The 24169-nt window shown below is 58.3% G+C and overlaps 1 protein-coding gene and 1 long non-coding RNA gene across 21 annotated transcripts in view; one reads left to right on the top strand and one right to left on the bottom strand.

The window, feature by feature from the left end:
* BIN1 (bridging integrator 1) overlaps positions 1–21757 on the bottom strand; it is a 55560-nt gene extending 33803 nt beyond the window's left edge. For 2 of the 19 annotated variants that reach the window (XM_040474764.1, XM_040474765.1), the window contains exons 1-2: positions 13113–13212; positions 12790–12902 (exon numbers count right to left, since the gene is read on the bottom strand). In XM_040474764.1, coding sequence (XP_040330698.1) covers positions 12790–12902; positions 13113–13197 — 198 coding nt within the window. In that variant the 5' untranslated portion in view covers positions 13198–13212. Of the gene's footprint in view, positions 1–326; positions 419–12789; positions 12903–13112; positions 13213–21485 lie in introns of those variants that run through there. The other 17 variants (XM_040474778.1, XM_040474771.1, XM_040474774.1 and 14 more) reach the window with 13 other exon arrangements.
* Positions 21259–23693, top strand: LOC121030405 (uncharacterized). 2 transcript variants are annotated; one of them, XR_005790183.1, is made up of 5 exons: positions 21259–21395; positions 21837–22001; positions 22351–22387; positions 22627–22780; positions 23046–23693. It is a non-coding gene; the product is annotated as an uncharacterized LOC121030405 (long non-coding RNA). The 2 variants fall into 2 exon arrangements; XR_005790182.1 differs by lacking the exon at positions 22351–22387 and having other exon boundaries at positions 21265–21395.
* Positions 23694–24169: the final 476 nt, after the last annotated feature.

The raw sequence follows: 24169 nt of genomic DNA, 5'->3' as shown, positions 1-24169 counted from the left end.
GCTGGGGAGAAGAGCCAAGTCCAGGGCCCCAGGAGGGAAGCCCAAAGGGAGGCAAGGTCCATGTTCCCAATCAGCCCTGGTCCCCAGGCTCTGGGCCAAGCAGGAAAGCCGGGGGCTCCTCCAGCAGCTACGGCACCCCTTGTCATGGCTACTGCAAAGGCGTCTCACACAGCCAGCTGAGATGGGGACCCACCCACACTTCACCCAGTGCGTCCCCCAAACCCCAACCCCCACACACACACTCACAACATGAGAGGTAGTGGGGAGACTCATCCAGCTCCCCTGCAAGAACCCACCACCCAGCTGAGACCCTGTCAAGCCTTCACCTTCCTCATCATCTCCTCCCGGCACCTGCCCGGTCGCTGCCTCTGTCAGGGTCGGCAGAGAAGTGAGCTGCACCAGGGGGGCTGAGCACTGCCACCTCACAGCTTCCTCCCAGGAGAGCTTGCGGTCAGGGGACCACAGTCACAGGATGCGCGTCTTTGCACCTTACACACAGGTTCCCAAATAGGCAGGACAGGCAGACAGACAGATGGGCAGGCAGAAAGAAGGCCAGGTTTTCCCACAGGTCGCTCAGCACACACAACTGGGCTCTGTTCTGAGGGAGACACCTCAAGGGGGGAAAGGCCAGAGCTGCCCCCTCCCCCAGGGTAGACATGCCAATCTGGCATATTCTGCCCACTCTGCCCATGGGCTTCCGGGTTTCTGGCTCGCCGCCCCCCCACCCCCAACACCTTGGGGCTTTCTTTCTGTGATGGGGCCTGGAGGCCTCCTTCTCCACACTCTCTCCCACACACAGCTGGGGTGAGCCAGGCTAAGGAGCTGCACAGCTGGCCTTCCGGTCCCCCGCGCTGACGCTGCGAGCCCTTAGACCCGTTTGATGGGCTCTGACACTAGTGGCCTGAACCTGTCCCCATGCTTGTCTCAGACCCTCCACAACCCAGGAGCTGGGTGGGACCCCAGCAGCACCCACAAGAGAGCAAGGAAGGAGAGGACAGAGGTAGGCCCCCAAGCCCAGCACTCACTGCCACCTGCATATGCCCCTAAAGCCCACCATTTCTCCAAGGAGCCTGGCTGTCTTCAGGGGGAGGTGTGTTCATTGCTATTGAGTATCCTTCCTCCTGAGTATCTCACTTAATCTTTAGGCCATGTCCTGAGCTGCACACTCGTACCCCCAATTTAGAGATAAGAAAAGTAAGGCTGAGACATTAAGTAATTTGGCTGGCCACCCAGGACTCTGTGGCTTTGCTGTGGCTGTAAACAAGCGTGGCTCAGATCTCATCTGCTGTGGCAAATGAACTATACCTCTGGGCCCATCACTGCGCTCCAGCCAAGGCCACACCACCCATGGGCCTACTCTAGCCAGTGACTGAGTGTGCTGGGGTTGCAGAGACAATGGGCCCCTCCAACAGTTGAGTCTGGCCCAGGGATGCCCCACCAGCCTTGCTGAACCCTTCCCAGCGCTGTGCTGCAGGCTGAGCTCCTTCTTTGGCCTCTTCTTCTAACGTGGCCATAAGGCACTCCCACTTAATGAGAAAGAAGACAGAAGGACAGAGTGCTGAGGTGGCCTGTGGCCTGGCCAAGGCTAGACCCAAGGGCTCCTGACTCCTGGGTCCGTTCCATGGGGTGCCACCCCTGAAGTGTGGCTCTTGACCCTGGGCACAAGGAAATAGCTCCATCTTCTCATGTAGCATCCAGCCCCAGCAAAGTCTGCCCCTCCCTCCAGGGAGCCTCACGAGCTCCCTGAAGAGCAGTCAGGTGGCTCTGCCTTCAGAGCAAGCAGCAACACTTCCCCCAGAGGCTGGTGGTCTCCCAGTGACTAGTCTGACATGGTTAGCAGCCTCAGAGCTCCTGCTGTGCCTTAGGGTTAGGCAGGGACCAAGAGGAAAGGGATAGAAGGAGGGGCCTGACCTCTCTTGGAAGGAGTTGGGCCCCACTCCAGCCCAGCTGTGGCCAGCAGGAGGGAGAAGCCACTCAGGCCCCTGCCTGGGAGCAGAGCCCAGGGTCCCACAAAGCAAGTCCGGAACACGCGGCAGAGTTGCCCTGGCCAGTGAAACTCCTAGGCCCTCCTGCAGAGCCAGGCTGGCCGCACATCAGGCTTCCCCTTACAACTTCCCGGAGGCTCCAAGACTTTTTAAGAAAGATAAATGTGGAAACACTGGCCTTGGGCAAGAGCCAAGAACAGCATTCCATCCCCAGGAGGCAAGAATGCTCCCTGGCACTCAAGCCCCCCACGCAGCACCCGTGTGCACACTCACAGGCTCCCATGCACAGGCGGCAGGCACACCCAGCACCCACACGTTCACCTGCTGATGCTCACCCCCATGTCTGTGCATACACACTCGCACACACTTCCTGATGGGGCTCCCTCCCACGGCCCTTTGGTCGCCCCCCAGCATGGTGGGAAGGCAGCGGGAACCACAAGGAGGCCACAGAGCCAGGCAAGAAGCAGAGCTGAGGCCAGGAGACACTGTGCAAGGAGAACCCAGAATGAGGAAGGGGAAATGGAGAGAAAACCAGAGAAAGGGAAACCGACAGTAGCTGAGGGTGGCAAGATGGGCTCCAGGCCAGGAACAGGCCCGGCAGCCCCAGGCAGGTGGGTCTCAGGGACGAGAGGGAGCCTCTAGACTCCAGCTCCCTCTCTCTACCCCCAAACGTACACACACACACACACACACACACACACACGCACGCATGCACGCACACACGCGCACACACACACGTACACGTTGCAGCCCCCAAAAGACAAGCCCGGCCAGGGGCCTGCATCCCTTCTCTTGGTCTCTCTACACCGCTGTCCTAGGACCTCCATTTCCCCAGGCTGGCTGCAAGGTGGTAGCAGGAGAGACTGGCTCTGGGGACAGGCGTCTCACATCCTGCCTTCCTCCCAGGGGGAAAAATGCTGTCGGCTCACCTCACATTCTGAAGGGCTCCCCTCCCCAGCCAGGCTCCTGGCAGGCTCCAGCCGAGGGCACCACAACCACCCCTCCTTCTAAGCTCCACAAAGATCACATTGCAAAGCATGACCCCAGGGTGCAAGGTCCAAGGACCCCCCCTTGAGAGAAGCCCACCACCCTAACCCCCGCTTTCAGCTGGGCTCAGATCAGCAGGACATCCTGAGGTGGGGGCTATTGTCCCATTTTATAGATGAAGAAACTGAGGTTCAGAGAGATCCCCCGAAACCTGATGGTTTTCCAAAGCCCAGACTGCACTTGTCATTCTCAAGTGGGAGGCACCCAGATGCCCGGCAATAACAGGCAGCACGTGCAGGGTTTACTGCAAAAGATTCATCCTGCTGCTGCATCCTTGCCGCCTTCCGGAGATGTAACTGGTAATGGAAGCGCTTTTGTGACATAACCAACATAGACAGATCGCGTAGCAGAATGCAAAGCTGTCGAGACTTTTGCAAGGAAATACAACACTAGAAAAACGTTTCCAGGTTCCTCCTGGCCAACCTGAAAGAGGCTGGGCTGCACCCGCCCACCCCTCCCCCATCCCAGAAAGCTCCTTGCCTCACGCCCACAGGTCCTGGTGTTTTGGAAGTCACTGGCCCCTGACACCAGGCCACAAAGACTCATCATCCTTTTCTGTGGGCCCCTGGCTGAGGAAGTCAACTGGCCTTGCTTGGGAGACGGTCAGTCTAAAATCATCTCCTTCCTCTTTCAGCAATTTTCCCTTTCCCTTACAAAACACTGGTGAGAGTAAAGAGTGATGTTTGGTTTTCTTTTTTACGTCCTTAACTGGATACATAAAAAAACTCGGCCCGCTAACTCTATCGGCCCCACCACACTGCCTTGAGATCTGATTGGTCAAAAGCCAGAATGCACAGAGTCCTGAGGACGTGGTCCATCCTGGGGCTGGAGGCCTAACCCCTGAGACGGCAGGGAGCCTGGAGGGGGTGTCTCCTACTCCTCCACACCCATCTGTCCAGGTGGACCGGAAGGCCCTCACCCCAGGCAACTGTGGACCAGAATGCCCCTCCCCCTCTCCCCTCTCCCCTCCCCTCCCAGGGGACCTGAAATTCCAGCCTGTTCAGCAGATAAGCCTGTGGCCAGCAGCCAGGGTAGGGCCACCCAGAGCCCAGAGGAAGTTAGGGTGGGCTGGGGTAGGGAGATGGGAGCAGCCCAGAACAGAGCACAGGGGAGCAGAGGCAGCAGGAGCCCACGTCCGGAGGGGGAAGAGGTCGGGTAGAGCCCGGAAGGGCCCAGCTGAGCTTGCCAGAGTGGAGGTGGAAACCACAAATCAGCAGCAGTCACTCAGCCAAAGGCATCCAAGAGGCTTACAAGTGTTCTCCGAATCCTGTGAGAAGAGGGAGGTGTGAAGAGGGAAGGAAACTGAGGCTCAAAGCCCGTGATCTCAGGGCTAAGATAGAAAAGTCAGCCAAGAGGAGGTCTAGGCCAAAAGAAGCACTACAGCCCCAAGGGGGCCAGAGGGGCCCAGGCTTGGGACGACTCCCCTCCCCTCAGGGGTCACCCACCAGGCAGAGCCCATCCCTAGTCAACAGCAGAAGGAGGCTTCCACAGTGGGTCGGAGGGCTTCTGGAAGGGCTAGAACCACCCAGACCAAGGCTGGCCACCCCCTTCCACAATCAGAAGGCACCCACTATCCAGACCTCCCCACACAGCACTCCACCTCACCCAGGCCACATTCCCATGGGAGAAAGGAACTTTTCACCAACTTTTCCAGGACAGCCCAAGCTGCTCCCTCCTCAAGGGCTCTCACTTGATTTTGACCCTCCCAGACTTTCCACAGTGAGGAGTCCCTACCCCATGGACTCTGGGACTTGGCCCCCTGGGTTGGGGCTCACCTTGGACACCCTCCCCCAGCCTGCCTGGCTCTGTTCTGCAGGGGGCAAAGCGAAGTCCCTGAGCCAACATTCCAAAGAGGAGGCATGTCTGGTGGTAATACAAGAGTCTCTGAGCAAAAACACAGCAATGCACAGAAAGAGTGAGGCCAAAGAAGTGCTGTTCTTAGGAAGCAGCTCAGGGAAGTGACACCTGAGACCTGATGAAGGGGAGAGAACTTGCCAAGCAGAGGGCAAGCAAGGGCAAAGGCCCTGAGGTGGGAAGAGCAAGTCCAGAGCAAGAAACCAAGGCACTGCTTTAAAATCTCTCCGGGGTCACACAGCCAGCCAGCAGGGTGGCTGGGATCCAAACCCCAAGCCTGCCTCCAGAGGCCATTGCTCTAACCACTGCACACACGGCCTTAGCAGCCAGGGCCAGACCACAGGGCCTTAGCTGCAGGCTCCTGGAAGATTCTGGCTTTGACGCTCTCCATGGAATAGGAAGCCCGGGGAGCTGTGATCTGACTCACAGAGCAGGAAGCCCATTTCAAAGGTGTCTGCAGTGACCCAGGTAGAGCCAAAGCTGGTTTGGCAAGAGCAGGAAATGGTGAGAAGTGGCCGAATGTGGGGTGACTAAGAGAAGTGAAGAAGACTCCAGGGCTTGAGTGACAAGAGGGAAGGAGCTGTCATCACTGGAGATGGTGAGTCTGAGATGCCCAGAGATGTCAAGGAGGGAGGTGGGGACACAACAGCCAGGAAGCCCAGGGCAGCCAGGGCAGACCCCGCATCAGGCTTCTGCATTCATTCCCTGCCCACCTCCCCGCTCCGTCACTCCTACTCCGGAGGGCCAGCTCAGAGTGTCTGTCTGGTCTGGAGAGCTGCCAAGGGGAGGGAGAGAGGGAGGAGCATCTCCGGCTAAGGACCTCTTCCATGGGGAGAGGACTCAGGGCAGAAGGTTCAGGGAGCAGGCCCAGGCTGTGAAACCGTACGTAGGGAGTACACCTTTCTAAGCCCTGAGCCCCATCAGTAAAATGGAGCCAAGACCTCTCCCTCATGGGAGGATTAAGGATGCGGTGTGCTTGAGTAGGTGACTTCCTTTCTGTCCCCTTCCCCTCATCTTAACCTGGGACTCCTCACACCCAGGCCAGAAAGTTCAGGCGGCCTCTCCCACCTCGGCCCCGCCCCGCCCTCCCACCCTCAGCCCACACATGACTTTCCCGGTGCCTGCCGCCCAGCGCACCTGTTCCCCATGACTCACGCAGGCTTACGCACGATGCTCCTGGTGGACAGCAAATACCAATCCACCCCACTTCCCCCCAGCAGCACCCTCCGCCCCCCAGCTCTGCTAGGATCCTGCAAGCCACCCCCTTACCCTGGCCCCCTCTGGTGGTAAGAGGGTAAAATGGTAAAGGCCCCAAGGAAACCGAACAGCAGCTAAGAGTACTGGCCTCTTGTGACCAGCGGCAGCCCCCATGAGCAGCCCTGATGCACCTTGACTTTGCTGGCCCCGAGACTGGGATGCAGCCCACCCCAGGAAGAGGTCCAGAGAAGGCTCACAGCCAGGGCATGTGAGTGACACAGGGCCGCCTGCTGGCCTCCTGTCATTCTGGGTGGGGCCTGCAGAGGACAGGAACGACCCCACCCTTGGCCCAGCACCCCACACCACCTGTTCAGAGATGTCAGCACAACCACCCCCAGAGCCACCACCCCGCCCCACCTGTCCCCTCCATGCAAGTGTGGGTGCTATTCTCAGCCCCAGGCTCTAGGACACTGGCCACCAACAGAGGGGGTGGAATCTGTCCCTCCAGTGCACGGCCTCCCACAAACCCCTCATCAGCTGCTTGCTTAGCTCGGTGGGGGAACAGCCTGTGCAAAAAAAGCCCGCAGCTCAGCACAGCATGAAGCCAGGGCCGGCGGAAAGGGAGGATGAAGTCCCTGCCAGCACCCACCTGCATCAGGGCCAAGCAAAGGCCAGCCCTGGGGCCCCCAAATCTCCATCAGGAAACCCTACTTCCTTAGTGATACCAGCCCATGCTGCTATTTCACATCACCTCCTCCAGGCAGCCTTCCCTGACTCCACCTCCGCCACAGAGGCTCACTTGCCCCACTGGATGTCCTTAGCCCTTTACTTACATCTATTCCTATCAGAGAAGTTCAACCTAAGTACGTAAACAGGTCATTCATTTATTTCACCTGTTGGAATGCTTTGTGTCCACATCTGTGAAACTGTAACTATTAAATAGTACCTACCGGCGCCTGGGGGGCTCAGTTGGTTGAGTGTCCGACTTCAGCTCAGGTCATGATCTCATGGTTCATGAGTTCAAGCCCCCTATCAGTCTCTCTGCTGTGAGCACAGAGCCTGCTTTGGATCCTCTGCCCCTTCTCTCCCTGCACCTCCCCCACTCATCCCCTCTCTCTCTCTCTCTCTCTCTCTCACTCAAAAATAAATACTTAAAAAATAAATAGCACCTAAAGGAGACAAGATAGTGGTATTTTTTTCAAACACATTATTGCTACTATTTTGGCTACTGTTGTTATTTTTGTTATTCAAGGGAGTGGATGCCTGGAATCACCTTTAAATAGCTCCCACCCAGTCCAGCCACCAAAGTGCTGACAAGCACCCCTGGCCCAGTAGTCAGGGGAAGGGGGGCCCTCACCCCAGGCCCTGTGCTTACTCCCAGGCCCTCATCTGCCTGGAAACTCCCCTGCCACAGCCCTGAACCATCCACAAGTCCCCAGTACCCATGAGGGCACCATACAGACCCCCAACTTCACAGTTGGGAATCAAGGGGCGGGGACTGGCTGGTTCATGGTTCCCCAGAGGAGCAAGTCTAGTTCGGCTGCATTCCACCAGTGGAGGCAGGAGAAGTTGGAAAGGACTAGAGGGGAGGGAGGGGCTGACCACCAGGTAATCCGGTCAAGGGTGAAGCCTGGGGTGGGGGAAGAAAGTGGGACCACCGACAGACCAGGGAGTGCCACATGGCCGCCCCTGCCCCTGGCAGGCGGAATGAATGTTCAGGGGCCAGGGCAGGCTTTTCTAGGCTTCCTTCTCTGTTTTGTTTTTTTTTTTTTAAGTTTATTTACTTATTTTGAGAGTGAGAGTGTGTGTGTCACATAGGGGAGGGGCAGAGAGAGGGGGAGTGAGAGAATCCCAAGCGAGCTCCATGCACGAACAGCAGAATCATGACCTGGGCCAAAATCAAGAGTCGGACACTCACCCGACTAAGCCATCCAGGCGCCCCTTCAGACTTCCTTCTGACAACCTTGCACCTGCTTTTCAGTGCTTCTGTGGGGGAGGGGAGGCTAGAGAGAGAGGATGGGCAAGGGGCGTACCAAAGGGGAAGGTGCTATCTTCCCCAGCCCCAGCCCCAGCAGATGCAGTGGGCAGGAACAGGGGCCTAGAGGCCTCACTGGCTCAGTGGGCAGCTCAGGGGGATCATTCAGGGGCCGCCAGAGGCCTGGACAGGTCGTCACGCTCCAGGTCTCGGTGTCCCACCTCTATAGTCAAAGGAGGGAGGCGAGGACCAGGTCACCGTGAGAGGCCCATCCATTTCGGCTTCCCAGGGCTTGTTCAGACCATCAGCACAGGAGTCCCTGTCTCACCGAGTACGGAGGGACCCTAGGGATCTGACCCACATCCCTTCACTCAACACATCCGGGCTCCCAGTCAAGTCTCCAAGAAGGCTGATGCAGTGAGGACAGGGAGGGGTGGCAGAGACCCCCAGAAATCATAGCAAACACCAGCACACCCTCTATGCCTGCTGGGTTCATGCCTACTGCCCCTTCCTCCCTTGGGGCCCTCTTTGCCAGGAGAAACACAATTCAACACCAAGGGGAAGTTGAACAGTGAGGCAGAGTTACCAATTCTCAAAAAAAAAAAAAAATCACAGGAATGTGCCAAAGGAGGCAACTTTGCGTACTGAAGGGGAAGGCTGTCCAGAGACGGGCAAGTTGGACGGACGCCCAACCCCAGATTCTGAAGGTCGGTCCCTGACCATCCCTTGCTACAGCTCTGGACACTTGTAGATCTTCTAAAAGCTGGAAGGGATTCTGTTGCCTACAAGGAGAAGGAGTCAGGGTGGGAGGGATGAAAGTCACCTGGCCCCCATGAGGCCCTCTCCAAGCAATGCCTCCTTCCATCCTCCCCGGAGCCCTCAGGCCCACCATCTGGATTCCAAGCTGGGCTTGGACTCCTGCACTACTGGTGGGCCAAGCATGCCCTGGACTCAGCCAGGATAGCCCAACAGGACACACACAGAGTGCCAAGGCACAGTCGAACACCCCACACACACCTAAGGTGCCTCAGCCACCCCCGCCCCAGTGTAGAGCTGAGCCCGTAAGCTGGCACGCCAACTTCCAGTACGCTTGGTGTGAAATGGAGACACTATTCTCCATTTAATCCTCACAAATAGGAAAACTGAGGCTCTCAGGGGTAAGTAACTTGCCCAAAGTCTAGGGCTTGAGAGGAGGACAGCTAGAATTTGAACCCAAGCCTGCCACCTTGCCACACTAGAGAAGGTGCTTTGCAAAACCTTTCCCGTTGCTTCTGCACTGGAGCCTTACACTCCAACTCACTTAGCATTAAGTGTCTACTAGGTGCAGATGCCAGGATCACACTCACCACGGGACCAGCCTTCACCCCCCAAGACTCTGGGTGAAACAGGGAAGATGGTTACCACATTCTATGAAGGAGCAAACCATAGCGGAAGGGGCTAAGTGCCTGGACCAAGGCCCAGGTAAGGGGAAGGAGAGGCACCTGGGTGGCTCAGTGGGTTGAGCTTTCGGCTCAGGTCATGATCTCACGGTTCGTGAGTTCAAGCCCCATGTCAGGCTCTGTGCAGTGAGGAGCCTGCCTGGGATTCTCTCTCTTTCTCTCTGCCCCTCCCTGGCTTGTGCTACATAAGTAGATAAATTCTTTTTCTTAAAAAAGCGGGGGAGAGAGAGCACAAGCTAGAATCCCAGGTCTCAGGATGTGCTGAGAGCACGTGGCTGTGCAGAGGCCTCTCTCCCCACCGCGTGGCTCGGGGGTAGCACTGCACCAGCTGGAGAACATGGTGGCAGCCTCCCCAGGTGTCCTGGGGTGCATAGCGGACAGGGTGACCTGTGAGTGCAGTGGCACCGGTGGGGGTGCAGCCGCCGGGTCCCGTCCTGCTGCTGCCTGTGGGTTTCCCACAGTGCTGACTCAGCCCTCCCGCCCTGCCCTCCAGGTAGTTTCTGCAGTGTGCTAGGCCAGCAGTGCCAGGACCAGACACGAGGAGGAAGCCCCCACTGGTCCACCAGATCCAGAGCAGGCCCCCCTCAAATCCACAGCCTGGGCCCCGGGCCCCCCCTTGGTTGTGGCCTCCTCCAGACCCACAGTCCACCCAGCCAGGAGGGGGAGGCAGTCAACTTGGGGAGGTCAGTGACATTCTAGTTGAGCCAAGCCCACTGCCAGGACAGACTGTTAGACTGAATCCTTGAGGGGTGGAGAGAGGATACAAATAAATAAACCCCTGGCTTGGTTTACTATTTCAGAAAAACAACAGTATTTGGGTCCTGTCCCAGGTTCAGCAAATGCATCCAATGAATTGTGGATTTTGTCTCTCATTTTAGATCACGACTCACTCAGCTCACACTTGCAGCAATTAGCTCATCCTCAAGTCTCCCCTGCCCCAGGGCCCCCCAGCTCTTTCTTCATGGGAGGTGGGAGCGATGGTGCCTGTGCTCAGCTCCCCCTCTACCTTTGGGCTCCCCAGGGAGTGCGGATCAGACCCGCTCTCTCCAAACCTGACCCTCTGAGGTCCCTTGGTTCCTGGGGACAGCCACACTCAAACCTCTTGTAAAGTTGGTTGGCGAATGCCAGGCAATGAGGAAACCCCCCAACTCAGGGGAAGGGCCAGTTCTGCAGCTTTACCTTCTCCTCTGGTGTGCCAGCCTCCTGGGGCGACCAGGGGCCGCCTTCCCCACCACACACACACACACACACACGCACGCGCGTGCACCCCATGCCTAGACATGCACCTGTGCACTTCAGCAGTCTCTCCCTAGCCCTGGATTTAGGGAGGGGGGTGGCAGCACCTGGGAAAGACCAACCTGGGGCCAAGTCTGATGAACGGAAGGGAGGAAATCCCAGGGTTTCCCTAAGCATCAGTGTTCTCACCTGCCAAATGGAACCATAATCCAGTCCTGCCTACCTCACGGGTCAGCAAGACAATGCATAAAATGAAAAATGGCGGGTATAAGTGTTCCTCATAAATCACAAAATTCCACAGAGACAGGAAGACTGTGCTCCCTCCTAAACTCTCCAGAGCCAGCTGGAGCCAGCAGGGACACAGCTCTGCCACTAGCACTTACAGGAGTCCCCGGGTTCACCTTGTCTCATGGAGAGGAGAGTCTCATGCTTCCCAAATCCCAGATGGGCACACTGAGGCTTGGAGGCCGAGCTAGGGTTCAGCCCAAGTCTCTCAAGCCTGGAGTCTTCCGTTGCACATCAGGCTCCTCGAATGAACGAATGATGGGCGACCCCTCACCTCTGACCCCAGCTTTGTGCCCCTCGCCCAGTCCCTGAAAGCACAGCCCACCTGAACCAGTTGCCTCCCCCGACCACCACCTCCTTCAATCGGGCTCTGGCTCGGGGGCTCTGACTCCCCTCCTCCAGGAGGTGATACCACCACCTCCCAAATTAGCTTTTTCAGCCAATACAGGAAAAAAAAGTAGGGGAAAAAAGTACACCACAGTTCAATGTCAAGAATCCTGTCATAAGCAAAACAGCTCAAAACACCAAAGCCAGAATGGTCCATACGTGTGGGTTCTCAGGTGCTTCCCCAAGATGCTCCCTGGGAAAAAACCCATGTGTCAGCTCCCACCAGGGACCAGGCATTGATTACATTCACTTCCTCCTGGACCCTCTACACAAGCCTGTGGGGCAGGAACTCTTGTTCCCATTTACAGAGGAGGAAACGGGGCTGCAGAGAGGCCCAGGCCTGCAGAGTAGGCAAGCGGTCACTGGGGCCACACTCCATCCTCTCTTTTAGGGTCTGTCTTCCTCCCCGCACACACCTCTTAACCCCAGTTCAATCTCTGCCCTTACTCCACTGCCAGTGCCCGGGGCCCGAGGTTAGCACCTGCATCACCCCCACCTGTATCTGACCCCCAAGATAGTTATCATGTCCTGGCAGAGTGATGATGCCCCCTCAGAGCAGAGAAATAGAGGCTCTATAGTGGATGGGGGTAGGGAGCGGGGGGGGCCCCTTGCGGGGTTTCTTCCAGCCCAGATTGCCTGCGCCAGGTCTGTCCCTGGTGCCCAATGGTGGGCCCAGGCTCGTCCAGGGCTCAGGCATGTTGGCCACAGTCCTGGGGAGAGGCTGAGCTGAGCAGAGGGTCCAAAGAAAGTAGCAGCAGCTGTTGGAAAAGCAGCCAGTCTGACAAAGGCTCTCCCGTTACCCAATCTGCCTTCCGGCCTCACAGCCTCTGAGAGCCCCTCAAGCCACAGGCGGGAGCAGAAGGCCAACCGCCTCGCCAGCCAGAGCCGCCCCTGGGCCTCCATCCATACAACAGTACTGTTCCTTTGTCCACTCCTCTCCCTGCAGTCTGCGCTGACAGCCAGAGACCCCACCCGCTGGCACGACCCCTCCTCCCTTGAGGACCCCCCTGCTCCAACCCAGGAACTAGGGGACCCCCACGTGGCCATCTGACCAGTGGCCTGGCCACGAAGGGCGGAGCCCACAGGGCTGCCTGGAGAGGGTGAATTGATGCCATGATGGCCCCTCCGGGCTGTTAAGCTCTCCAAACCTAGAGGTGCCACTCACCCTCAGTGTCACCTTGGGGAACCAAAACCCAGAAGCAGGGACACATGTGAGGCAGGGAGTATAAGACGTTGTGCGGTTTCCGGCAAGCCTGGGGAGCAGACATCACCTGACAGGGTGGACTCCAGGATGGCAGCCCTACCCCAGGCCCCCTTCCCGGGCACACCTGGATCCCAGCCTGGCCAAGCCAGAGGCCATTCCCTCAGGGGATGCAGGACTTACCCTGGGGCTCCTTTTCCTCAAAGCCGGGGGGGGGGGGGGGGGGGGCTCCCTGGGCCCTGGCCAGTGAGACACTGGGTCCTCAGCTAAGCCCAGACAGGACGACAGACCCATGGCTCAGGCAACACGTGAGGAAGAAAGATAAGCAGGTTGAGGTGCATAGGGGTCTGGGGTCCCTCCCAGCCCTCCGGGGCCTGCTCCCCCCCACCCCCCACCACCTATCATTTCAGTCTCGGGCTCCACCCCCCACCACCACCCTTACTCACACACATTCCAGCCACCCTCAACAGGCTGCCAGAAACATCCTTGCGCACCCCACAACCCACCTTCTCTGCCTTTCAAACCCAGCTCAAGTGCCACCTCCTCTGAGGAGACTTCCTTGATTGCCCCAAGTGGATGAGAGGCTCTCATGTCCAGGGCACCAGTGCCCTTGCCCTCAGTCTCCCCCGAGTGCCGTGATGGGCACTGGGAGCCCCTTGAGGGCAGGGCAGGTTCTCTCTCAGCACCCGCCGCACCTCAGCATACTGGCCCGCAGTGGGCAAGCCACAGACAGGGGAAGGACAGCCGGAAAAATAAGCTGAGGGAGCTAGTTCAGTGTGGGTAGAGGCATCTAAAACACGGAGCCAGCAGGGACGTCCCTACGAAGGTGCCCTGGGAGCCAGGAACAGGGAGCCTTCAGGGGCCCAGAAGACCTCGGAGCACTGGCCCAGCACCAGCCGCAAGGAGTCCCTCCCTACAGCCCTGTGGCTCTGTGGCTGGCAGCCGCCCACTCACTCCCAGCCTGTGGGGCACAACCCAGAGACACTGCGGCCCTGGTGCTGCAGAGGTGGAGGCGGCCGTGGCTCACTGCCCTTGGGGGGGACGGTGGGGGGGGGCAGCGCATCGCCTCAGGCTTGGACACAGCATGGGGGGGGCACAAATGCCCACCCGCAGGGCACCAAGAGGCTCTCAGTGCCCTGAGGCCATCCCCGCAGCCAGGCTCCAACCCCCCCCCTCCACCCATGCTGGGCCCCCAATCCCACCCCATCCGCACTGCAGTGTGGTTGAAGGTGAGTCCAGGAAGCAGAGGGAGGAGGTCCAGCAAAGAGTGCAGCGGGGCTGGGGCTGAGGACAGCAGTTCGCCGGCCCTAACAGCGAGGTCGCGGGTTCAGCAAACCACACAGACCCCCAGGTCAGCGATCCCCAGCGCCTGTGTCACCTAAAAGCTTTCTCAGGTTGGAAGAAGACTCTGGCAGGAGGCCCAGGCCACGTCCTCTCTGGCATCTGGCCTAAAGCCAGGCAGGGCTCCCGAGCAGGGCGCCAGCCCACTCCCGGTTTCTGGGCCCAAGCTCTGCAGCCTCTGGCTCAGGTTCGCCCCGCCATGGTCCTGGGCCATTTTACTGGGGGAGACGGTACTGTGATGCCTGGGTCCCTCGGAATGGCCTGCATGGCGCAGGAGGTGCCCCTCCATCTGACTCCAAGCCCTGAGCTCTAACTCTGGCCTTTTCTGCTCTCTGAAGGCCTGAAATCCTGCAGTCCTGGCTTTCCTACGCCACCCACCCTGCACCCTGAACACTCAGGGCATCTCCCAGGCCTTGGCCAGCCCTGCCTGAGAAATCCACGCACCCATGCAGAAGTTATGCACTGAGCACGTGCCATGTGCTGAGCTGGAGGTGCCACAGCTACCATAGGAGGCGGGACCCACCCTCGTGGAGCAGATATTCTAGGGAGCTTGCCTCAGGCTGCCCTGGGCCAGCCTCAAGCCTGCACCCAGGAGACCTGCCTCCCACCAGAGCAATTGTGTGGAGCTGGGCAGCAAGGTCCCCCTCCCCCCTCCCACCCCCAGGGGTGGGTAGTACGTCCCAGACTTTCAGATTCCACTCCAGGAAAAGACCAGCATGTGTGTATGGTCAATTGCATGACTATATCCTCCTCTATAACATTAAAAAACAACTCTATTAACATCATTTCATAAAAGAAACACTGTTACAATAATACAAACAAAAGTAGACAGAATCTCAGAATAGAGAGTGTTTCTTTACACTGAATGAACTGGATACAGCTTTTATATTTGGGAAAACACACACGCTCACATAAACACACACCACATTGCCTCATTAGTCCTTATTTGCATGCAGAAACCCTTGCTTTGGGCTACATCAGGAAACCTCCGGCAGTTTCCACACCCCAGAGCCCACCACATGTCCCATAAGAGTGAAGGTCACACCCCAAGTGTACGGCTAGACAGAGGGGACAAGAGCCCCCAAAACTCATTTAATGGGGGAGGAAGAAGGTCTTGGGGATCCAAATCTGTCAGATGATCCACCTGATAGACAAGGCCTTCCTGGTCAGGAGGGGTCAGCAGGGGTCACTAGAGATTCACATCTCATTTCACATCTCTGCCAGAGACCTGGTAACCCAGATAGTTGACCAGGAGAGCCCGTGGGCAAGTCATACGACTGCTGGGCCTCAGTGTTTTGATCTGCTGAATGGGAATCATAATGACCTCACCTGGTTGCAGTGGAGATGAGAGTTTTCACCAAGCACCTGGCACTCAGCAGGTACACAGTAAACCATGGCTGTTATTATCAAGTTAATATTTGACCAACTCTTCCCTCGGAACAAGAAGAGGCCTGCCTTTCCCTTTTCAACTGCCCAGCCCTGACCCCTGTCAGCCCTTAGCATGGAGTCTGTTCTGCCTGAAGTGAGTGACCTCTTTGGGAGGTGACAGCCCCTTTGGGGAGGCACCAGCACCCCCAGGTGCCAGCCAGTTCCCACGAGGGTGTCCCATCCACAGCACAAGACCAGCTCCTTTGGGAAATAGTGAGCCCCGTGCATTTAATCTGCACAGCACCCCGCAAGGCACACACCCCGATACCAAGGGACGGAACAGACTCCGAGAGGTCAATGAGTCTTGCCCACGGGCAGTAATGCTAGGGAGAGATTCAGACTCAGCTTCCTAAAAAGTCTTACAAACATCCACCCCCAAGTCTGGGTCATCTTTGGTGCCTACCTCCTCCTCTTTCAGTGGCCCCTCTGACCCCCTCATTCTACATTCCAAACCCAGAGCCCCTGCCCCGCTTCCAAGCTGCCCGAGCCTGTCCTCCGTCAGTGCCCTGCTGAGCAGTTTTAGCATGGGCATCCTTTCCTTTGCACTTTTAGTCCCAAAAAGAAACTCTTCCCAAAGAGTCTTTAGAGAAACACAACATCCAAGGGTGACATCTAACGGAAAGCCTTCCTCCTCCAGGTGCCCTCTTACCTGGAGCCCAGAAGCTTCCAGTCAGCCTCTCCCTGGCCAATCCCTTGCACTGTGTGAGAGCCCATGTTCACATCCACACCTGAGTCCTCAGCAGTGGTAACTAAGGGATGCTCGGGAAACGCTGAGCCCAGTTCTCAGAACCCACTCCACCTGCCAGCACATGTTTGTTTCTTTACCGTCTCCCCAAGCTAGAATGTCAGCTCCCTGAGGGTGGGGCTTGGTTTTTCTCAGCCCTCTACCCCCTGTCCCTAGAACAGTGCCCAACACATAGTGGGTGCTCAATGTTCCTTCCATGAATTAAAGAACGGATGAGCAACCCCCCTCACTTTACTGATGGCCAAAGTGAAGAAGCCCAGAGAGGGGGAATAACTTACCCAGGGCCACCGAGTTTATCTGTAGGAAAGTTAATATTCATTCCAGAGCTGTCTGATTCCCTCCCCTGCCGCCAGCTGCCCCTCTAAACACACACACACACACACACACACACACACACACACACACACACAGGCATGCACACGCACGCACACCATCATAAGCCCTGATCAGCTAAGGGCTCAGCAGGGATTAGCTGTCTGTAGAGGCCTGTAATGGACACTCACAGGGAGAAGGTTGGGAAGCAGGCCGAGGCAGGGACGGCAGGCTCCAGGGTGGCCTCACTGTACTGCCCTGCCCCACAGAGCTGGCATTTAGTGAGCACTTGCTATGTGCCGGGCACCGTCCAAGGCTTTACTCTCCAACACAAATAAGCACAGAGGAACCATTATTACCACACTTTATAGATGAAGGTCCTGCCACTTGCCCAAGGTCCTATAGGGAAACCAAGGACTGCCTGCCTGCCAAGCCCATGCAGGCTGCCTTTTTGACGTGCTCCTGTAGTCTCTTCTCCTGTAGTAAGAAAGAGGCCTAACACTGAGGGGAGGACCCAAGGATTCTAGAAACTCATGGAAAAAGAACAATGCAAGGCCTGGCCTTAGGTTCCGGCAGGAAGGAGGGACAGAAACATTCTCTTCACATCGTGAAAGTCACACAGCTTGTAAGGGACAAGCTGAATCCAAACTGCCTGGTCCAGGGAGAGGGACGTGGTCAGCGAGCTGCTGGCCTCCTGTGCTCACTCTCGCCCCATACCTCAGCCCACAAGGACCCTCCCAGAACACCCTCCGTGCCCCACGTAGCCCAGTGAGCACATCCTGGTCTGCAGGCCCCTGGGCAAAACTGCCTTTGCCTCATTCTGAGTCCTGCCATGAGCCAGCAGGGCTCTGCTGAGTGGGGACCCAGCTCACCCCCAGGCCCCAGCCCAGCCGGGACCCCCAGAGCTCAGGGAAGTCTGGAGGCCATGCTTCCAATCTTTCCGTGCCCACGTTCCCTAGCCAAATGTCCTGAGCCCCTACAGACATGCTCCCAGAGATGATGCCTGGTTCAGGAGCCTTCCGTCCAGTGGGTGAACCATCTCCATCAATAATTCAGGTTCAGGGACAAGCTGCTCCAAGGGTAGGCGGGTACAAAAGCCTTGTGCAAACTCAGAGGAAAGAGACACAGAGCAGGCAGATAGGGAGAGGCCAAGGAACAGGCGACATGGGGCAGGGTGTGGGCACAGACAAAAGAGAGGGGAGGAAGAGTCCTCAGACACCCAGGGACAGAGAGATGGACACCAAGATGAGGAAACAGAAATGCAGAATGTGGGGGGAGGGGAGCAATGGGTGGCTGGGGCCTGGGGAAGGGGGGAGGTGAGAGGAAGCTGGGAGGCACCCGGGTGGGCCCCACTCCCAGGGCACCTGCTCCTCCCTTGCACTGTGTGAGAGCTCTTCTTACAGCTCTTCTTACGGCTGCCGTGAGGATAAAGACTGGTCATACAGGCCTGGCTCCAGCTGAGGCTAACACAGCCACTTTGTTGGGAGACCTTGACCACCAGGCAAATGTGGTGCCATCGGGGCCATGTGTCAGGGTCCTATAAATAACTGCCGCGCCTTCCACTCTGACTTGCCAGCCCTGGGCCCTGCCCTCTCCCAGCTGGGCCTCCCCATTCCCAGCAGGCTCTAGGTGGCCTAGGGGGACAGAGTGCATACTCCCACCCCCTGCCGGAGCCTCCTTCCTTGTGCTCATCAGCAGCCCCAGCTCTGCCAGCACACAGCCTCCCTCAAGCACACTGCTCTGCTTTGTGAGGACGCCTGAGCAGTGGGCCTCAGGGGCAAGCAGGCCAGGTTCCACCCCCACCCCAGCTGTCCCTTCTCCCCCACCATCCCCTCCCCCAAGGGGCCCAGCCCGCCAACCTCTAATCCTCTGTCATCTGACCCGGGCTCCACCCTACCTTTGGCTCTGTCCAGCCACCCTACTGAGGCCCAAAAATGGACGCAATGGGAAGGTGACCTCATGACGCCCCCGGGCCGAGCTCCAGGCACACGCTCTGCACCCCAGCACTCTGGGGGCAGCCGGTGGCTGGGAGGTGAGCAGTGTCACTGCCAAGCTCAGACCCTGCTGGCCCCTCTGATATACGCTTACGCCGTCCTCATGACCAGAGGCCACAGGACCTTACAACAGTAAGCTCCACGGCAGTCAAAGCCAGCACAGCCCGCTCCCCACGGCACCTTCGGCGGGGCCCGGGGCCAGGCACACAGCACATGCCCAAGGCAGAATTTGCTGAACGAGGAGCACACAGCACAAGTCAGCCCACCCACAAGCCTGCATCAGGACTCCCAGGCCAAGCCCTCAAATGCCCTTGTTTGTTCATACATAGTCACTGTACCTCCGCCAGGGCCAGGTGAACATTTGGGTGCACACGCAGGTCTGCTCTCCCCTCAGGGACAGCACCCAGACCAGCGACACAGGGATGGGGGAGGGTGAGATGGGTAATGCCAAGCCAAGACCCATGCAGAGACCCACTAGGCTGGGGGCACAGGAGAGCTGGCTCCGTAGGCACCAGAGGGCAAGCAAGGAAACTTGAGCACACTGTCACCCTTGGAGTCCTGCTGGATGTTTGGGCTGGGAGTGGATGTGGGGAAATCGGGAAAGAAGAAAAGGAGAGGTGGGGCCCTTGAACCTATGCGGATACTATCTAGGCCCTCCACCCCAGCTACTGCTTGTCCCTGACCAGGAGATGCCCTCCTAGGGCAACCGGACCGCTGAAACTGTCCCCATCATTCACTGATCTGGCAGAGGCCAGGTGGGGGAAGGGCGGGGGGGGGGGGGGGATGCCTGTGAGACCACTGACACTGTGAATTAGACATGGTCCTGAAGACCACCAGCAGATGACACACTCTGAACCACAGGAGGGCAAAGGGGAGATGCATCAGGCTTCTGGGAAGGGGGTACCGCGGCAGGGCCCACAACCGAGGAGACTGAAGGAAGGCTACTCTCTGGCTTCCGATGGGGGGAGGGTCTCCTCACCAGTGCCTGAGGGCCAGAACACAGGCAGCACTCAACAACTCCGGTCACTTAGAGCCCAGGCTTGGGCAGTGCCAGCCCTTGGCCAAGGCCAGCACCCATGGCTGACCAGCTGTCAGCCAACTGCCCATGCCACAGAACAGGAGCTGAAGAGGGAGGGGTGGCAGCTCAGTGGGGTCAGTAATGACATACTGCCACTTACAAGGAGGGGACACAGGTCATGCCTGCTGTCCCTGAAGTTACTGAAAGAGTTGCTGCAGAGACAAGGCAAACCAGGACAATGGGGACACCAAAAGAGCCAAGGGGAGCTAGGGAGGAATAGGACGTCAGTGGAGTGGGGGCGGGGACCTGGTCTCAGCTAACCTTCTGCTTCCCATTCATCTTTCCAGCCCCTCAGCAGCAGGAAGTAGTCTTAGCCCAGAGCTGCCCGCTCCAGGCACCTAGATGGATTACCCAGTCCAGGGCTAGGGAGGGGGGAGAGGGAGGAAGCAAGGGCAGAAGCATCTGCCCCTCCACCCCCACCGACGCTCATAGAAGCCTTCCCAGCCGCCCCCCCCCCCCCCCCCCCGCCCCACACACACACCCGCTATCTGGGGGGCTCTAATCCCTCCCCCCGCCCGGGGCCCGGAGGGGGGCGGGGTGGTACAGCTGCTGGGGCCAGGCCAGATCTGGAGACTGGCTGAGGGCCCTAACCTCCACACACACCCACCTATCTCCTTAGCCTGGGACCTTAAGGATGAGCGACGGGACTTAGGGAGGCGCCCGGGAAGCTCTAGCCGCCGTCCCCCCCGCCCCCGCCCCAATCACGTGACCGCATCCTTAGGGAGCCCCGCAGGTCTTAGCTGCAAAAGTCATTGTTTATAAACAGCCACAGCCAGGCAGGGGAAGGCCGACCGGTCCCCAGATTCCTCCTCTCGGCTGAGCGTCGGGCGGGAGAGAGGGCTGACTCCGCTGGGGGGCCCTGGGGGACCACCCCGGCTGGAGCACGGATTCTACAATCCTAGATTTCAGAGTCCGAGGCGGCAGGGGAAGTGGCGTCAGCAGCTGGCGTGATCCAATTCAATGAACCAGAGGTGGCTTGGGAGGGAAAAGTGAGCGCGCGCGGACCCCCGCCCCCGGGGTCCCGCACGTCCGGCACCGTCCGGGAGCCGCTGGAAGCCCCAGCTGCGTCCCCCCTCGCCTGCTGCCCGCTGCCCTGAGCGCCGAGGGGTCGGGTTTCCTGAGGCGCCCCTCCACGCCCCCCGGCTTAGCCCCAGCTCCTTCGAGCCAGCTCCCCACCCAGGTGGTGGGCTCCCAAAACCGGAGCCACCACCCCCTCCCCAGCCGCCGGAAACGCCAAGCCGGGGCTGGAGCCGGAGCACCACCCCGAGGGGCGCGCAGCGTCGTGCTCCCTGAGGGCCGGGCGGGAGCGGCCAGGCCGCGGGCACCTCTCGGCAAAGGAAACTCGATCCCTCCTGCGGCCGGCGGGGACAGAAGGTGGAGAGGCGGGCGGGGAGGAGGGAACGGAGGGCGTAGGAAGCGCCCAGAGGCCTGGAGAGCGAGTGCTCCAGCACCCGCGGGCCTCTGGGCAGCCTCGGGATTCCCGGAGCACGGCGGCCCTGGGGGACGGGTAACAGGCTCCCTCCTTCCCCCTGGAGCCGGCCCCGCCCGCGTGGCTCGCGTGGGGCTGAGGGGCTAGGGGCGCCACCCAGCCTCCCGGCCCTCGGTCTCCAACGTTGGGTTTACTGGACCTCGCGCCCCGAGAAGAGCGTGGGCCGCCTTTTCTCTGCAGACAGGCGGAGGAGATACAAAGCGGGTTGGGGGGGAGGGGGAGGGAAACGAGGGCGGGGGGGGGGGGGGTTGAGGGGACAGCTGCGCCCTCTCCTGCCCCTGCCGGGGGTGGGGAGACAAGACGCGGACCGGAGGGGGCGCCCAGAACGCTGGGGGCTGCAGCCTGTGGACCCCCGAAGGCTCCCAGCAGCGGTCGTCCGGAGGTGACAGGGCCTGATCCCGGGTGAGGACCAGCCCCTTGGGGTGAGGGGTTAGGGGAGGGAGGGGACAGGTGGCCCGGACCGCGCGGAGGCCGGGGATCTGGCTCCCTCACCTTCTCCTGCGCGCGCGTGAGCTTCTTCTGCACGTTGCTGGCGATCTTGCCTGCGGTCACCCCCTTGCTGCCCATCTCGGCCATCGTGGCTCAGGCCTCGCCAGGCGGCGGGCGCCGATCTCCCAGCCCCCAGCCCCCGGCCGCGCGTCCGGCCCCGGCTCCGGCTCCACGCCGCTCTCTCGACAGCCGAGCCGACTGACGGAGGCGGAGCGTTCGCCCGGCGAGCGAGCGAGCGACGCGGGGACCCGGGGAGGGACGGACCGAGGGAGGGGCGGGGAGGAGGGGCCGGGCCTCGGGCGGCGGTCAGCGCCCCCCGCCCGCCCCCTGCGGACCAGACTCTGCCTTTTAAAGGGCCTCCGCGGGCGCCGGAGCCCTCCGCGGACCCGGAGCGAGGGGAGGTGCGCGAGGGCGCCCGGTGCTGCGGCAAGCGGGTCTCCCGGGGCGCTCCGAAGACACCGCCCCGGGGCGGAGACGAAGACGCGGTCCTCCCGGGACAAGAGACCAGCCTGAGAAAGGGTGCGTTCCAAAACCAGAGGTTAAGGGCGGCGATCGGGGCGCGTCCCCGGGATCGGGGAGCCCCGGCCTGGACCGCGCGGCGGGAACCCGCTCTCCAGCCCTGGGTTTGGCTCTGGCCTCACGCGGGACGCTCGGCCTCGTCCTGGCCTGTAGACTCACCAGTTTTCACCTGGGTTCGGGGGGGGGGGGGGTGCCCTCTAGGACATCTTCACATCTCTGTCCTTGGCACCTAGTCCCATGCCTACAAAGCGCTCTGTCTTCCCATTTGCCGATAATTATTACGGTAATAACAACTGACCATTAACTGAGCACTTACTGTGTGCCTGGCACTCTGCTGTCTCCTGAACAGGCGGTATAGCTTCCAGTCTCCACAACAGCCCTATGAGGTAGGTGCTGTTATCATTCCCATTTGACAAATGGGCGCAGAGAGGCCTGGAACCAAATCTCTGATTCTGCCTTCCAGGCTCTCTACCACTATATACTGGGCTGCCTTCTCTTCTGCGAGGCGGGGAGGGGGATGATTAATGATCGTTATTCAAAGAGAAGATAAGGTTATTGCTAACTAGCTTTGCCAACAAATCAATGACACTTGTTCGAGATTTATAAATATGTGTTGAATCTACAGATCCCACTCACACCCCTTCCCCAAATTATGTCAGAGGCTATAAAGGATGCCACAGCCCTATGCTGCCCTGGAGGCCAGGGCACCGCCCTGCAAGGTTTCTCAGGCACCGAAGGCTGAGCTGAGTGGAGAGAGGAGTCCTGGACGCCCTGTTGAGGTGGGTGGACAGGTGCCAGGGCAAGGGTCCCTGGGAGGCTCCCAGAAGCAGGAAAGGAGCTTTGGAGACCATACACCAAGCCCCGCCCCCATATAAATGGAGAAACTGAGGCCCAGGAATAAAAGGTTTTCACTTCCCTCTGCGTGGAAGGCCTCCTGTACTCTGGCCACTCCTCCTCCTTCTTCTTCCCATTACTGCTCAGTGCCCATAAGGGATGATCTTAACCAGTCCTCCCTCCTGGCTTATTACCACTCGTATTTTGCAGAAAGACAGACTGGGGGTTGCAGCAGCTGAAGATCACAAGAGAGAAGCAGATATCCAAACCCTGGTCTTCCTGCACTAAAGCCCTCAGCTGATACACCGAACTGCGTCCCAGAAAAAGCACCAAGCACTGCACAAATGGAAAGCATTTTGTCAAAATTATGATTATAAACTCATGCCCGATTCGTGAGTTACAAAAACAAAACGTAAACAGCACAGCCTGAGTTGTTAAAGCGACTTTTTTCTAAAAGCTCAACGTGCTTTCACTTCATGGTCTCTCTTCTCCTAATTTTATGATTGTCGTTTTTCTAACCGTTCTCTAAGAGCGCGGTCTCCCAACACTCCTCGGAGGAAAGGAGGAAATAAGCAGAAGTCAAACCGTATTACAATCAGTTCCCAGGGAACAGTGGGAGACTGTGCTTCACTGGGCTTTGGTGTTGCAAAATATCACTTGACAAAAAAATTGGAAGCAACTTAGATGGTTATCAGCAGGATGGAGTCAGCTAGGGGATCATTCTAAACAACCATCCAGAGATGTAGCAACATGAAAATAATGCTTACAGTATAGTTGTGAGCAAAAAGGAGAAGACAAAAAACACTGTGCATGCACTCTGTCCTTGCAACCACTAAAAATAAATATAAGTGCTCGTGATCCAAGACTTAAAAGGACCATGCACAAAGGAAACAGGCTTTGTTTAAGGTCGAGAGATTATGGCTGATTTTTTCATCTTAATTTCCTAAATATTCTACAATATACTATATGGCCTTAATAACTAAACACATGCATAGCTCTATCTTTAAACGTGGTAATTCTTTTTTTTTAATGTCTATTTATTTTTGAGAGACAGAGTGTGAGTGGGAGAGGGGCAGAGACAAAGGAAGACACAGAATCGGAAGCAGGCTCCAGGCTCTGAGCTGTCAGCCCAGAGCCCCACGTGGGGCTAGAACTCACCAACTGTGAGATTGTGACCTGAGCCGAAGTTGGAAGCTTAACGGATAGTGCCACGGAGGCACTGAGATACCCCTAAACATGGCAACTCTTAATGTGATATCTACGTTGGAAAAACTTTTTTAAACACAAAAGCATTGGAAGATCTATTGAAATAAACAATGCCAGTTTGAGAGTAC

The sequence above is a fragment of the Herpailurus yagouaroundi genome, unplaced genomic scaffold (assembly GCF_014898765.1).
Source record: "Herpailurus yagouaroundi ecotype Mexico unplaced genomic scaffold, PumYag 140, whole genome shotgun sequence".
Lineage (NCBI taxonomy): Eukaryota > Metazoa > Chordata > Mammalia > Carnivora > Felidae > Herpailurus > Herpailurus yagouaroundi.
Note: the sequence above shows the minus strand (reverse complement) of the source record. Positions and strands in the feature narration are given on the sequence as shown.